Source organism: Emydura macquarii, unplaced genomic scaffold (assembly GCF_026122565.2).
Source record: "Emydura macquarii macquarii isolate MOO-44397 ecotype Brisbane River unplaced genomic scaffold, CSIRO-AGI_Emac_v2 contig_2063, whole genome shotgun sequence".
Classification (NCBI taxonomy): domain Eukaryota; kingdom Metazoa; phylum Chordata; order Testudines; family Chelidae; genus Emydura; species Emydura macquarii.
This window is the reverse complement of record NW_027132200.1, coordinates 315,755-331,987: the sequence shown is the minus strand read 5'-3', so window position 1 is coordinate 331,987 and position 16,233 is coordinate 315,755. Positions and strand designations below refer to the sequence as shown.

Below are 16,233 nucleotides of genomic sequence, written 5' to 3'. Positions count from 1 at the left end.
GATTCCAGTGGGTGGTGGCTGGGCAATGCCAAAGGGTGAGTATGAGTGGGTGTGGGAGCCCTGCGGATGCCACTGGATGACTCTTTTGGTGGTCTGGGTGAGTGTGAATAGGTATGGGTGCCTCTGAGGCTCAGTGTATGGGGGAATGGTGGGAGTGGGTGGCTGTGTAGGTGAGCGTGCTTGGTTGAGAGGAGAGGCGGAGAAAAATTTGGGGAGGGGATCAGCAACAAGCAGCCTCCAGCCAGTCACCCACACATCCACCCACACCCACCCATATGCCCTGGACATCCACCTGCACAACAAAAGACACTCACAAAACTACTCCACTCACCTTCATGCTACTCACTGGCAACCATGCCCACATTCACACAAACAGCCACCCACTGGCACCAACAAAGACACCTGGGTACAATCACTCTCACCCAGGTGCCATCCACTGGCACTCAGTCACCCAAATATCATCCACTAGTAACCACCCTCTCTCATCCAGATAGCAATGGATAGCATCCATTCTCAGTGCTGGACAGGCTGCCTGCATCCCTCACCAGCCTTCCCTGGCATCCAAAGGGGCAGGACAGGTGGAATGGACCAGCCATGATCTGGGCCCTTAAATAGTGTGGGAAGTGGCTAACAAACTGAATTCTGAAGACGGGGGGAGAGGACTATCAGCCCCTCTCCTCATCCAGGAAGGTGAGTAGTGATAAGTGGGGCAGAGCCCAGTGGCTACTGGGGAAGGCTCCTGGATGGGAATAAAGTTCTCCGCTCCCCAGTGGAGCCAAGGAAAGTAGGTTAGGGATTACTTATCCTTTTCCACAGAAACCAAAGATTTGGGAGTAGACCTTCCTGCTTCTTGCAGTAGGACTGGTGCACTGTTCCTCTAGTTCTCCCTGCCTAGATCAGGGCTGCTGCTGACAGCTGGAGAGAGGATGGATGAGTGAATATTTGGCCAGCCAAATATCATCAACAAATATTCAAGCTCTTTGAATGTAGCCTGTGGTCACACTATTGGTAAATTAGTAGGGACAGATGAAAATATTTAGGCACTTATTTTTCTGTTTTGACACCATTGTTCCGTGCACACTGTTGTTGCTTTTGTTTTTTATTAAACTTTGTGCCAAGTCATGTACTGTATGTAAAATACAGTATTGAAACCCTTCGTCCCAGAGGAGGTTTCGTGTGGAGATGCTGGGAGTACTGTTGCTTACTCTCCAGACACTTGCCATGACATTTGTTCTTCTTTCATGCCATGACTTTTAAATTGCCTTCAAAACCAGAATGGTTTAAATTAGATAAATATATTTTTCAGAACTTAAAATCTTTTAAAGAAACCACTGGACTCTCCCATCCCCAGTTATAGGAAAATGAATAAAATGGAGATCTAAGGTAAGCCAAACAGCACAACCTTATAACAGGGCTAAACAATGACCACTGAATTATGTAGCCACGACTAGCTAAACTTTTCTAAGCTTCAAGATCTGAACCAGAGTTCATAGGCGTAGTTTGACTTCTATATTTGGGAGGGCAGGGGGCTGAATACTATTAATAATAGGCACAGGTCCAACTTCCAGATTTACCAATTGCAAGTGGTTCTTAAATGACAGTGTACTTAATGAATGAGTCAGGGGGTGGAAGTGTCGCTCACTCCCTGAGTCCCGCTGCATGGGGCTGGCCCGAGTTGCCTGACGTCGCCGCTCACCCTCCCGAATGTTCCTCTGCATCCCCTTAGGGAGGCATGTCCCACAGTTCAAAAATTTCTGGTATACAGTTTTGGGGGGGCAACACCCCTACATATCGCCCAATTTCTGCCCATGCTAGACTTGCTATCATGATGGAATGGACTACTGAAGAAGAACACTAGCTGCCATAATGCTAAGATTCAAATATTACAATGAAGTTTTTAAAAAATAGTCACTTTTCTTTCTGGGTCACTTACCTCTAGATTTGTTTCTTCTTGCTGGCAGTTTGGGTGCTATAACAGAAATCCCTAGCTTTGCATTACTCTGACCTCATACCCAGACTACTTAGGAAATATCCTGTCACCTAAACCAAAGTAACAGCTGAGCAGAAGTTAAGTGTGCTGTATTTCATGACTCTTTTGTAATACATTATAGACATTTTCAGATGTATTTGCAGGAAATTATTTCAGTTAAAAATCATACTCTAAATAACATTCCGTTATTCATCAGAATAATCTACCTGTGTATCTCCAGCATATGTACTCCATATTTGCTTTCAATTCTGTACTTTCCTGGTTCACTTGCAGGTGTAATCAATTCCTCATTTTTATACCTAGCAATCAAGAAGAAAAACAAATGAACTGCAGTAAAAGTTAGTGATCAGGATGTCATGTGTTAATAACTGAGCTCTCTCTGGATAAACAGATAGATACAGTATACATGAATAGATACAGAGGGCCTGGCCTTGCCCATACATGGTCCTGTAGGGGAATGAAGGGCAGTAATTATAGTTCAGGAAGGGGTGTGCATGTGAAGCTACACACCCACACTGAGCAGGTGAGTGGGGAACACGTAGAGATGAGAGGGAGTGTGTTGAACTCCCCAGCACACCAGCCACCGGAGCAAACTGGCATAAACAGAAGTAAGTTGCATCCTCATCAGCACTACCAGTCACTTCACCTTAAAGAAGGGAGCAGCAGGGACAGAACTGTGACTGAGACAATTCTCTCCCTGGGTGCCCCCTCAGAATACCTGCATGCCACCTCTTTCTCAAGACTGAACCTTATAGTTCAGTCTAGCACATAGAAATCTTAGAGCTCTCTCTCTGTCTATGCTGTGCACATCGATAATATATGAGGTTAGTTACCATAATGCTTTTTTCATTCACATGAGCTCAAGTTGGCCACATAACTCACAGTGGTGAGAGCCCCAAACAGGGTGTGCATTGTCACTACTGCTACACGCAAATAAAAAGTACCTTGCACAGTACGGAAGGGAGGTGATGGGGTGGCCGATGGTTAGTGGGCGGGCTGAGTGCAGAGAAACTATGGTCCTAATCTGATTCCCACAACAGTCTAACATCTTCATGAAAGTAACTTCTGATTTACACTGCTGTAAATGAGATCAGAATCGGGCCCTACTAGTACACTCTGAGGGCAACGTTCTGCTCTAAGATCCGCAGAGCAGCAATTTGTGTACCTGGCAAAGAGGAGACAGGTGGCTTCCTGCCACTTTTGTGCCCCTCTATGAGTTAGAACAACTTGCACTGCTAGATAACAATCCCAAAAGGCTCCTGGACTGGCCAGGATCACCTGAGGACATGATGCTCTAGTTTCACCCTTCCCACCCTGACATGTCTCCGGCCCACAGTGGCACACTACCCTATGCTGGGGAAGGAGGGTAAGAAGAGGTTGGCACAGTTCTTGCGTACCGAACCTAAACCTGCTCATGATTCATCATTCTAAGGGAATCCTCAGCTGCTGACTCAAACCACTTTGTGTCCCCTTTGCACAGTTGGAGCAATACTAAAGAAACCTTAGAGGAGTTGAGAATCAGACCCCATATTTCCAGCTCAGTCAGTGGTAGGGGATGTTATTTAGACATCGGGAATAGATATTTTATCAGCTACATTTCCAATTTTTAAAATATGTGCATGAATTTCTTTCAAGTGATGAAAATGGTTATGTCATCAAGGATATTGTCTTTATCATTTTAAATCCACCAGTTAACCTGACTCTTCCTTTCAATCAGGATTTCTAGAAACAAAGAGATCCCAACTTCTTTCTGTTGATATAAAGGAAGGTTAGTCTAACTTACCCCCAAAAACCAGCTTTGAATTGTACCCTACGAATAAAATGGTAGATTTTTGTGAAAATTTATCTCACACTGCAGTTTCTGAATCTTGACATGACACCTGATAACTTACTCAGAGACTCATGGACTCTAAGGTCAGAAGGGACCATTATAATCAATTAGTCTGACCTTCTGCACAACACAGGCCACAGAACTTCACCCACCCACTCCTGTAATAGACCCCTAACCTAAGACTGAGTTACTGAAGTCCTCAAATAATGATTTAAAGATCTCAGGGTACAAAGAATCCCATGCCCCATGCTGCAGAGGAAGTCGAAAAATCCCCAGGGCCTCTGCCAGTCTGCCCTGGGGGAAAATTCCTTCCCAATCCCAAATGTGGCGATCAACTAAACCCTGAGCATGTGGGCAAGACTCATCAGCCAGATACCCAGAAATAATTCTCTGTAGTAACTCAGAACCCATCCCATCTAATATCCCATTCACAGGCCATTGGGCATATTTATGGCTAGTAGTCAAAAATCAGTCAATTGCCAAAATAGGCTGTCCCACAACACCATCCCCTCCATAAATTTATCAAGCTCAGTCTAGAAGCCAGATAGGTTTCTTGCCCCCACTGTTCCCCTTGGAAGAACATTTTTTACGGTAAACTTGAAAGACCAAATTCTCCTACCAGTTGTACCATTTTAATCCCATTATTTCCAGTGGGACTGCACCATTTAACTGACAGGAGAATGCACTCCCATCTCTCAGTCATAGGCATTCTCTCTCGCTTTCCAGTGTTTAACTACCAGATACCGTTGCCTTGGTATAAAACATCAAACACATTTACCATTTAGCAAAACTCAATGTATTTTACCACTTGCTCTGTTATTATCAGTTAAATTAATGAGTACATTTTGTAGGTAGCAGTCTAAAATATATATTTACTTGATACACTACAGATCTCTGTTGTACAAAGTTTGTCCTTCTCCCTTAACTGCAGTATCCACAGTTACTAGCCAGCATATCTATGGGGATTACAAAGGGTTTTAATATAGCCATTATGTATGTGACACTGAATAGTTCTGTCAGAGCTACCAAATGAAAAAAAAAAATTAACACTAGTTTTAGAGGACTGGAAAGGCCAGATTCTTACCATTGTATAACAGGGGTAGGAAATCCTTGTACAGTGAAGTAAAGCCTCACAGGCATCTTTTCCCAAACAGTATGAGACCTCAGTCGTACCAGAATTTCAGGAGCTCGACTTATATTTTCTTCAATGCTGTATCTTTCCAAGGCCATTTTTTCTTCTACCTATTACACAGGAGAGAAATAAAAAGCAGAGAGAAGGAGCATTATCTAGCACCAGAGTCAAAGATTTAGTCTGAAAGCTATACGCATAGATTAACAGACGCAAAGTACTATTGGGCTGTGAAGCACAGTTCTAAACTGCAGTTGAGGTAACAGACTGCTTGGAAAGGAAATAAAACTATTCTGTTACAGTACCATCCTTTGTATGGTAACTCTATCCAGCTGTTCTCTTGCAAGGAGCCTGGCTGAATGAAGCTCTTCTTCCAAATCAGCCAAATCAGAGGCAAACCGTATCCTCTTCTCTTCACTCTTGTCAGACTTTTGCTCATAAATCCTGCATGGAAAAGAAAGCTATTTAGGATTAACTCAGCTTCAAGGCTTTTCTATTGTCACTGATACACAGCAGGCAGGTGAGGACTTGGAAGTCCTAGTAGCAGCATTACAGTGAACTATCTTCCCCTCTCAAAATGATCTCAAAACAAGCAGCTTAAAATCTGCAAGTAAATGAGCCTTCTGTTTACTTTCTCTTCCCTGGGAGGCCAGGTCCTGAGCAGAAATGAAGTGGGGTAGTCCCACTGAAGTCAGTGGAGCTGTACTGATTTACCCCAGCTGAGGAAGTAGCCAGGGATTCTGCAAATAGAGTTAAATTATAAGAACAAAATCTACAGGAATCAAGCACAGTAGTAAATCTCCTAAAACTATCCAGCCTCTTTCCTTCCTTTCTCTATCCTTTTGTGGTTTGTGTAACATGGGTTTCTTCCCATCCCTCTGTTTCTGTTTGTTCTTATTTGTATCAATATCTACATCCCATATTTTGTAAAGGATAAAAATCATCAACATATAACTGTAAAAACTGATCAGATCCTGGGCCATTACCCTGTTTAATAACCCCGGAGGGTGGGGAGGTGGAGAGACAGGGGAGGGAGCAGTAGATTCCTCCCCTCTGGCAGCAAAACACACACTGGAGGCTGCCTCAGCCTCCTGGCTGAAGTAGTTTCTGCAAGTTCCCTGCACAGATCCTTGGGCAACAGCCCTTCCCCCTTGTCTGGAGCTCCAGCCCTACCATCTGCTGCTGTGCAGGGAGCTCATGCAGAATGAGTCCACACACCTTGCAGGGAATGTGCAGAAGGACTTGCCAGCATGTGGGCCCAGGGACCCTCCAAAACCACAGTAGCTGAGGTTGGTTTGTCCCTTATGTAGATTAGGGAGATACAGCAGGGGCTGCAGGCATTTTGCCTATATAAGCCAAGAGTCAGCATAATGCCTCCAGGTCAGGGGGAGTAATGTGCTCAACAATGGTGTTTATGAACCTTTGTAAAAGATGTAGCACAAACCACCCCCCTGTAGCCCTCCAGGCACAGGGAGGAGAGCCATGTTCAGATTCCCGCCTCACTCATACAGGTACAAATGTTCTGAACCATATACTCCTCAGAAGGTGCGTGCGGAGAGGCAAACCTAGCAGAACCTGTCAGGAATAGGTGGAAGAAGGTCCCTACTGTGGAACTGGGAGGTTGGCATCCCAGCTCAGAGAAGGCTTGTCAGACCCTCTCACGCCCCACCAAGATAATGTTGCTCTCAGAGAAGAGGGTTGGGAGAAACCGCCTGTAGGGAGTAAGGCTCCTGAGGCAGCCTTACCTCCCTGGAGAATAATGGGGAGTGCGGGTGAGCAATGTGGAGGCACTGGTTTGCTGTAGGTTTCCCAGAAGGTGATGAGAAGGACTTAAGGCCTTATCTAACACCCATGGAAAGACTCATCAAGAGCCCTGGGGCTCACGTCCAATTTTTGTCTTATGTTCATAAAGCTCATGTTTCAGGGTTTCAGCCAGCTACCAGTAGGGATCAGGAAGGGATGTCCCCCCTATCCAATGTATTCTGAGAGAGTTCCCCATCTCCTTCCTCTGAGCCATCACGGATGCCCATGGTTAGAGATGGAAACATTGTGGGGGACAGCCAGGGCTCTGAGGCAGCACCAAGCAGTCTCTCTCTCTCTTTCTCTCTCTCAGGTGCTTGGCTAGCTGGTTCTAGCTCATGTGCTCAGGGTCTAACTCATCATGATCTGTGGGGTCAAGAAGGACCTTTTCCCCCAGGTCAGACTAGCAGTGAACATGGGAGTTTTTTAGCTTCTTCTGTGGTGTGAGGGGTAGGTCATTTGCTGGGGTTCTTTAAGTATATCTCATTTAACCATTTCCCTACCATTGCAGAGACCTGGAGCACTGGTGTACCTCCAGCCCTCCTATTCTCTGCCTCTGGCACATAATAGTCTAGTTTCCTGTGGATTGTAATACTTTGGTCTCCCTTCAGTTGTGCGTGGTGTGGGGGTGCTGGGTGGTGTTGGTGACCTGTGACACACAGAAAGTCATACTTGATGATCTCGTGGGGCTTTCTGGCCTTCAGCTCTATGACTTTCATTGACTTCAAAGAATACTGAATCAAGCCTTTATTTGTGTGTGTCTTTAAGATATTTCTTTGCATAATTTCATCATATTATGAACCCCAGATTTATTTTGCCTTGTACAGTTTAACATGTTCTGTATTGCTCTAAATAATATAATAGGTTAAAAATTCAAACCAAATTAAGATTTTTCCAGGGCACATCTCTCTTGATGAAGGCAATACTGGCTTCAAAGGGATAGTTTGTAATCCTTCACATTATCTTCAAAGGAAAAAGAAGAATACATTCCTTTATCTGTAGCCTTTATAACATACATTGGCTGTGTCTTTGGTGTCTTTATTGTAGAGTATGTCAGGGCACATACAGCCACTCAAATTGATGAAACAGGAATATAGTTGTCAGCACATTTATTATAGGACTTCATATGAATGTTGTAACTGAGACATGACAGTAAGCCCTTTTGATAAATAGGATGTTAGGGAGATGACTCTAAAACAACACATAATCTTAGTATTCAGTCAGGGCACAACTAATTAACTCTTTTAAAAAGTTCCAGATTCAGTGTAGATTTCAATTTCTTCTCATTTCTAGTCTGTTTTCACAGCCATCTTAGAGTAAAACGCTGGGCTGAAGGTCTATGGAATATAAGATGTAAGGAGACACTCGACCCTTTCTTTGCTATTTTAGCCATGCTCTATTAATGAAGAGCATAGTGTCATAAAAGGCTCCAATCTTGCTCTGTCAGTAAACCTACTTTGCCACCTTGTTACCTTTCAGGGGTTCCTGAGTGGCTTTTTGTCAAGATTTTTCCCAACAACCATTATGAAAACATCTGCATGCCTTGTTATCGAACTGCAAATTTAGTGATGTGTTTTACAATAAATTTTTATGATGAATTCCTGGTTCCATTGAGGTCAATAGAAATTGTGACCTTGGCTTCAATGGGGATTGCTCACTTAGAGTATACTGACAAAAATGTCTATTCCATGGCATTCAAGCCAACAAAATGATTTAAGGGAGCCATTCAAGCTTTACCTTTTCCTGTGTTCTTGTGACTCTTCTTCAGCTGAGGTATACACCCTCCTGGCACAGATCCTACATGTGGTTCTTCCCATATCGGCAGATGACTTAAAAGAAACTGCCTTTCTAGAAGCGATACTTCAAATGCAAAAAGAAATCACTATAAAAGGGCTATACCGATAAAACATGGAATTACAAAGTTCAAAGAAATTACATTCAAGCAGCCGAATGGCACCACTAGTACCTGCGAAGTGTTGTGTGAGTAACTTACATTTTAAGCTAAACATGGGATCTCACACATTGAAACTGGGTTATTGAAATTATGTGTCTAATGCCCACTAGTGCTATCATCTCAATGGAGGCCGCCAATCCTTTTAATTTAATTTAATTCAGTGTGTCTTTATTCAATGTGCCCATCCCAATCGCTGATCATATCTCACAATTGCATAAAAACAATTTCAGTAAAATATTAGGGCCACCAACCCTGCCTATGGGAACATCCAGTAGACAGCACAGGCCTCCTATAGTATTTTCTGACTGCTGAACAGCAGCTCCCAACCCCGCTTTTCTAACCCTTCATGTTGGTCTTGTGACACGTTCTGAAGGGCACCAAATGTGTCTCTGATTAACCAGGGAATGAAACATACTCCAGAAGCATGTGCCCCTCACAGTGAACACTCTTCCAGTAGCCCCCTCCCATTTATAGGTGGGGCCAACCAGCTCAAACATCTGAGATGATCTTGAGTGCTGCAGTAACACTGTGAGGGAAAGGTAGCCCTAGCAACAGAACTTGCGACATAAGGAACCTCGAACATCTGGATGAAAGAAACGAATTTTGAACATAGGAGAAAATGCAGCTTGGTATAAAAGGGAAAATAAGAATCCCAATGACCACAACCTGGAACAGTCCAAAATGCATGAAACCCTTTTCACAGCAGTGAACATCTCCAAGGCACAGATTTGGTGGGGAAAATTAAAAAAAAAAAAAACAGCTCCCATGCTTAGATAGATGCTATAGCAACGGCCATCCCTAAAATCAGAGAGAGTTTTTGTGCGTCACTATATTGCTTTCAGGGAGGAGTTTCTAACTTGGAAGTAATGTACAGGTATCGGGGGATTCATGACTATTCCATATTGCTAAGGGGGTCCCAGATAGATAGGAGGGAGATCATGGGACATAGGATTCCCAGTATGGAAAAAGTTGAGAACCATTGCTCCCTATACATCCTGAAATTCAGAACAAAGTCACTTTTTTTTTTTTTAACATAAAGTTCTACATTTTGAAAAGGATCCCTTTACAACTGAAGCTCTTCTACACTGATGGGAAATGTCTGGTACTTACTTTCTTGCTGCATATTCTTGGAGCAAGTATCTTGTCTGAATGTTGCGATAGGTCTGATCAAAGTGTTTATGCCTCCTCTGGTAAAATGGCACTCTCTTGGACGACATACTGCAATTTCCTACAGGTCTCGACTCCTACAAAATAAGTAGTGACAGTCATATTTAGCCAACGCTTTTAACCGATTCTGATGCTTTCCTGAGACCATCACAATACTGTGATTTGCTGAAGCATTTGTGACTTACTGTGATCTAAGTGATCTACTGTGATTTTATGAATGACAAATAAAGTCAGACTTGAATAATACAGCCACCTCACACTGTGATCTCAGTAGCTAAGCCTGGCTGCATATGCTAAGTACTTGGATGGGAGGCCTCATGGGCACACTTCCCACTGATTCAATACGAAAGTAATTCCCAAGCGTAGTGTCAGGAGAAGCTAGCCATTTGTGGTCACTAAAAATCTGATGACACCTTTTTACAAAAGTAGGGATGTGTCCCTGTGTCACCAGTGTCCTGGATTAATTCCAGTTAGTGTAAATCATAGCTTGCCTACCTCAATTACTCTTGCAGCTTCAGTTGGATACGGAATACTTCACTTCCTGTTCTCCTGCCTTAAAATGGTCATACAGGATTGCTGTGAGCAGCTGAATAGCTGCCACATTCCACACCAGAGGTGGTTGCATTTCAGGGGTGAGCGGAGCAATTCCTATATATAAAGTTTGCAAAGCACTTTTGGCCAGATCCTGAGGTACTTAGTCAGGCAAATTCCCAGTGAGGTCAATGAGTATTTGCCTTAATAAGGACTAGGTCCCTGGCGTGAAGGAGGAATGTGTCAGCCATTACATCCCTTTGTGGGGTGCAGCCTGTTCCCCCACCGCATGCTGGTCCCATTTCATGAACTGGAGCAGAAGCAGATGCAGGGCCCCCATCTCCTTCTTGCCCCTGGAGGAGTATAGAGGGCCTGGGTCTGTTGTGTGCCACTTGAGGAAGGATAGAAAACTCCTTGCACCCTCCTCATCCTTCACTGTGACCTCAATGGAGCCAGCAAACCCTGTCCTCAGGTAAAGTTCTCAGGTTTCCACCCATCATGGTCAATTATTTTCCCAGCTGTCAGATGATCTAACAAGTAGCCATAATAACTGCTTATCTAGAGCACAAATCTCAAAGGAGGTTGAATAGAAATAAAGATACAGCTTGTGAACTCATTCAGATACTCCCATCAAAATAACTTAGTTAACTCAAAGACTGGGGTACTGACATATTTGAATCCATGTTCACACTGCAGACCAGGAAATGTATCAACTATCAGGCAAAGCTATATTTTAGCACTGACATGAATAATACATATATTCAATATAACTGGATAATATATTTCAAGAAAAATAAAGACTCTATTATAACTAGAGAAAGCCAAAAAGGAAATGAAAATCACAATTTAAAAAAAAATCAAAATAATTGGTTTCATTTTTTTATTTTTCACACAAAATGCATTCATATAAATTTATATTGAAAATGTTTTTTCTTTTCTATTTTTGATATAAGATATTTTAAACTATGATTTTGGTTTTGCCAGTTCAGACACATGGTAACATTGTTTTTAATTATTTCAAATCTGTAAAAATTAATGTGCAAAAATGTCTCAATTTTAAAATGGAAAATAAATTATAAACAAAAAATTTGATAACATTTTTTATAAAATTTGACACTTATTTATGAACATTTCCAAGCAGCCCTAATTATACCTTGTTTAAAAATTTTATCTATTTATTTATTTTTGGAAGAAAGCACTACAAAGCTTAATTGTGACAACAAAGTTTTGGAAAAATAGGATTAGATTTATCATGTAGCATATGGTCTTTTCAGGAAGCAAAGGATAAAAAAGGAGTCAAATCCTGCCGTTCTTACTCTGACAGGTCTCCCACTGATATTAATATCTATTTGATTGGGAATATTGCTCAAGAACGACAGAATTGGGCCCACATTTATTTTAAAAAAACAAAAACAAAAACACAACACATACACACACAAACCCACCATTTTTTAATAGTCCAGCAAATGGAACTGCAATAATGTTATTTCATAAATTGCCAGAGTAACCGCAAATACTAAAATAGTGAACAAAACTAAACCAGTCACTGAGCAGGGAATTAAACACAATTAAACGGCACTTACATACCAAACTGAACAATTACTCTGCCTGTAGCAAATCTTCTCCAATTGATTATGCAACATTGTCAGTCCCAGGCATTCAAAAATCATGAGTCAGGCCTACCCAAAATCATGATGTTGGATTAAGAAATATCATCAGGGTTTTTTTTTTTTTTGGTTTTTTTTTAAGTGTTGTATTCTTTTTATTTGCCTTCTGCTTTTTACACTTCAGCCACACTTTCACGTTTTTCTCAGCAGCCATGTCAGCTCAAAACTATTTATTTTAATGGAAACGGAGATTCTCATGTAACCCCAGAAATCCAAGATCTTGGGCTTTAAAACAAAAAAACAAACCCAGCATACTCACATCAAATATTTTAAGACTACAGATAAAATTGTGACAGTTGGTAACATTGGTATAATACATATTAAAAAAAATGACACACAGAGAGATCAAATACTAAAAATTTTCCTGCTGTTCAACCACTGTGAGCATGTGACCTTTGTTAATTCATCACTTCACTGGGCAATGAAAAGTATTGTGTTCCTCCTCTAGCTCTTTTTATAATTAATTTCTTCACATGCACAAACAGACTAGCTCTGGATCCTCTCACTTCCACTACTGACACAGCTGTGTTAAGGGCTATCTGTGTTTGCTTTCAGGCTACATTTGTCCAGTTAAACTATTTTGTGAATATCCTCACACACTCTTTGTCATGCACCCAATCCTTTATCCTTTCTGCCAGGCCCGGGCCATGTGTGCCCCAGTCCGTTATCAAAATGAGGTCAGGAGACAAGTCAAAGGGTCAGGATACCAGGAAGTTAGGGTCAGGCAGCTAGTTGCAGGTGAAAGGCAAGGGGTAGAGTTCGGGTTGATCTAGGTCAGAATATCAGCAAGTCAGGACCAGGCACCAGGTTACAGACAGCAGGCAAGTAGCAGAGTTGAGGACAAATCAGGGTCAGAAGTCTAGGGTCCACAGTAAGGGAAGGTCTGGAGCAGATGCAATCAGCCAGTCTGCATTATTCCTCAGACAACTGCCCATGATGTCTTCCTGGTTTATATACCAGCATGAGCCAATCAGTGGGCTACAGGGGGCTGCCACTCAGGCCTTGCTGGGCAGTACTTCCTGCAATGTCTAGATTCACAGGGTCCTCCAGCAGAATGTAACCTAAGTTTTCAATGATGATGCAGAAGCATTGGTGGCCCAGAACCCCTATGTTCCCAAGTTCTTACACTTTCTATGCATGTAACTCCTACTGAAACCACACGTAGGTTGGCAGAATCAGATGCTTGTGGCTGGTGGATCATATTCCAGGATGTTTTGGTTTTCAAGACCTTACTACTTTATAGTTCATAATTCTCTTCTAAAAATAAAATGAATTTTTCATTTCAGAGAAGCACATCTCTTTCCCTTTATTCTGAATGAATCAGTTCCCAGTCTTCCTCACAATTAGAGTTCAGAAATTCAGAAGTGTTTGTCCAAACTTTATATAGAATATAAACACAAATGGCCAATCAGTTCTAATGTAAATCCTCATTAGAAGTAATTAACAGGACTTGTGAGCAGCCAAGCTTATTTAGCTTTCTGTTAACACATAAAGTAGCTGTTGCCTGGCACCAGTTCAAAATGTAATAACATCATTGGGTACAATGCTTGTGGAATATATGTTTAATACTCAACTGTGCTGCAAAGCCAGCCCTTTTAGATGGGTATCTGGGGGAAATATACGATGCAAACTCTCATTGTCTTCAATAGGGTCAAGATTCACCCAAAGTACTTTGGGATGGAGATGAGATGTGGGGTTGCTGTGTTCTCTGTAGGAAGTCTTTTGTGGGGTCTGCTCCTATTTATCTATTGTGATACATTGTATTTATGATACTTGATTTTTCTGAGATGGATGGATTTTGTCAGGTTGCCTGGGACAGAGCTAGATAACACAATATGTGGGTGGGAATCTGGCTCCACTGAAGTCAATGGGAGTTTTGCCATTGACTCCAGTGATCCAGGATGTCTACTTACTATACCAGCACCAGACTGGAGACCTCTTCTACACAATTCCCATTAACTTCACAAGGAATTAATTCTACGTGCAGATCTAGAGTTCTAGGGTAGTATCAGAGCCACATTTTGCCAGCTATCTTCATGTGGAGCTCTCATTGGTATATTATTAATTACTATTATTATATATTTCAGTTACAGTAGGTCCCAGGGACCTCAATAAAGATCAAGACTCCATTGTGCTAGGCACAGTACAAACACAAAAACATGGCCCTGCCTCCAAAGATTAGAGACTCTAAATAAAATATAAAACAGTTTAATTCATACTTCTATTTTAGCAGAATAATTTTATTATTTCAAGTCAGTTAGAGAGGATCACATGCAAACCTATATTTATTTATTTATGATATACAGACACATTAACTGGTAGTCGTCACAAGTAGGGTGAAGGCAGAGTTCAGGGCCAGGCTATACACAGACTCATAACATTGTAATAATGTTTGAATAGAAAAGCAGCTTATCAAGAACTCAGAGGCAGGCACATACCTTCAAAAAGTGGGTGTATTCGTGGCAAAAGAGGCTGGATTAGATGTAAAGCTAGCTAGTCAGACAAATGATTTAATTTAAGATTTAAAGGACTAGCAGTAACTCTAATGAGATCATTCACACAGTCCCTGACACTGGCACTCCACCAATGAACTGGTCAGTGGGCTTATCGATTGCTGTGAGAAGGAAAATAGGATTGTGCTCCCCATAGACTACTTGCATTCCCATGGCTAAGAAGGAAAGGTAGTATCCACCATCTCTACAATACATTTCATCCACCTTAACTGCCCTGCTGTTTGCATATTTGCTTCTCTTCCCCATTGCCAAGTCTCCACCACACAGTATGTACTTTCTCTGCTCATCTCTGAGCTTGTCTGACTGAGCCCTAACTAGGGATGCTTGCTGAAAGATCAGTATAGGCTGCTCCTTTGCTTCTGCACATATCCTTATTCTTACTTTTTTTGTTGGAATCTCATGGCTTCCAGATGTTATGACTCTACTCATATCTTCCCATACACTAGCTGCTGTCCAATGCCTGCTGTGATCACACCCGCCTAATGGTTACACTATTTGTCACTTAGTGGAGAGTAGAAAGTGCTCAGTTTTGGGTACCCTATTTTTCCACTTTACACGTCAGTGATGAATCCCATTATATGTAACTGGTAGAGCACCAGAATAGGTTTAATGCACAGTTCCCTGTACACAGTAGTGAATGATGGAAGAAAAGAAACTTCCAGTCATCAATTAATTCAAATGCTCATATTCCAGAAGTACCCTAAAACCTTAGACAGAACACATCAAGTAATTTCCAGATGGCTAAGTTGATGTCTTAGAAATTCCCACATAAAGACCTATAGCTGAATATGTAGAATTCACATGGATGCCAATGGAAGTCTTGTTAAAGATCAAGTGTCATATCTGGATCTTAGATATCATAGTCAGGAGATAATTAATCAAGGATGGAATTGAATATATGGGGTCTGGTATTATGTTCCCTTTTTTCTGGTGAAACTTCTTGAATACTGAAGTTTCTGTATAAATATTAGAGCCAAATACAGTTATAGTTCTCGTACTGAAAAAATCTTTAGGGCTAGAGGATGCAAATTGCACATAGTACTCAAAAAGGGGCAGTATGGAGGCAGTTTGGCTCAGAAAGGCAAGATTCTCCTGGACCTTCCCAGTATCTAGGGCAGCCTTGCACACTGCTGCACCCCTTCATTGGTGCATATGCTTCCCTGTGCAGCCATCCAGCTCTGCCTGTCATGGCTCTGCCACCTCGCCACTTCTCCTCACTCTTTTTGGAGCACCATGCACCTTCAGGAGAATAGGGAGGGAACAGTTCTTGCATTTCCATGACTGAAAGAACCGTTCTTCTGCCTGGCCTGTATGTGGGCTATCTAGGGGGTGAAGGCTCCTTTTTTTTAACCACAGTGCCACTATTTAAAGTCCAGGCAGAATCTGGCCCAGACAGAGTGCATACATGAATTAACTTTTCTCCAGAAGACTTTAAATGTTCAAAGCAGAGAAAACATTATAAACATTTTGTTCTGACTTTTAGAAAGAGTCACTAAAGCTGCTTACACAGGAGCTGTATTTGGCCCAATAAATAAAATCCACATTGGCCTGAAATGTTTTTACCCTAACTCTCTGCATACAAAGTGGTTTGCAACAGACTCTCTGTAAAGTATAGAGCTTCCCAGTCACACAATAAATGCACCCTGTCCTT

General features: G+C 42.0%; 1 protein-coding gene across 4 annotated transcripts in view; it reads right to left on the bottom strand.

The window, feature by feature from the left end:
• The window catches only part of MYOM2 (myomesin 2), a 146,232-nt gene that overhangs the window by 127,416 nt on the left and 2,583 nt on the right, over nt 1-16,233 (bottom strand). For all 4 annotated transcript variants that reach the window (XM_067558437.1, XM_067558440.1, XM_067558436.1 and 1 more), the window contains exons 2-6: nt 9,815-9,948; nt 8,488-8,610; nt 5,256-5,394; nt 4,906-5,063; nt 2,197-2,289 (exon numbers count right to left, since the gene is read on the bottom strand). In XM_067558437.1, coding sequence (XP_067414538.1) covers nt 2,197-2,289; nt 4,906-5,063; nt 5,256-5,394; nt 8,488-8,610; nt 9,815-9,921 — 620 coding nt within the window. In that variant the 5' untranslated portion in view covers nt 9,922-9,948. The remainder of the gene's footprint in view (nt 1-2,196; nt 2,290-4,905; nt 5,064-5,255; nt 5,395-8,487; nt 8,611-9,814; nt 9,949-16,233) is intronic.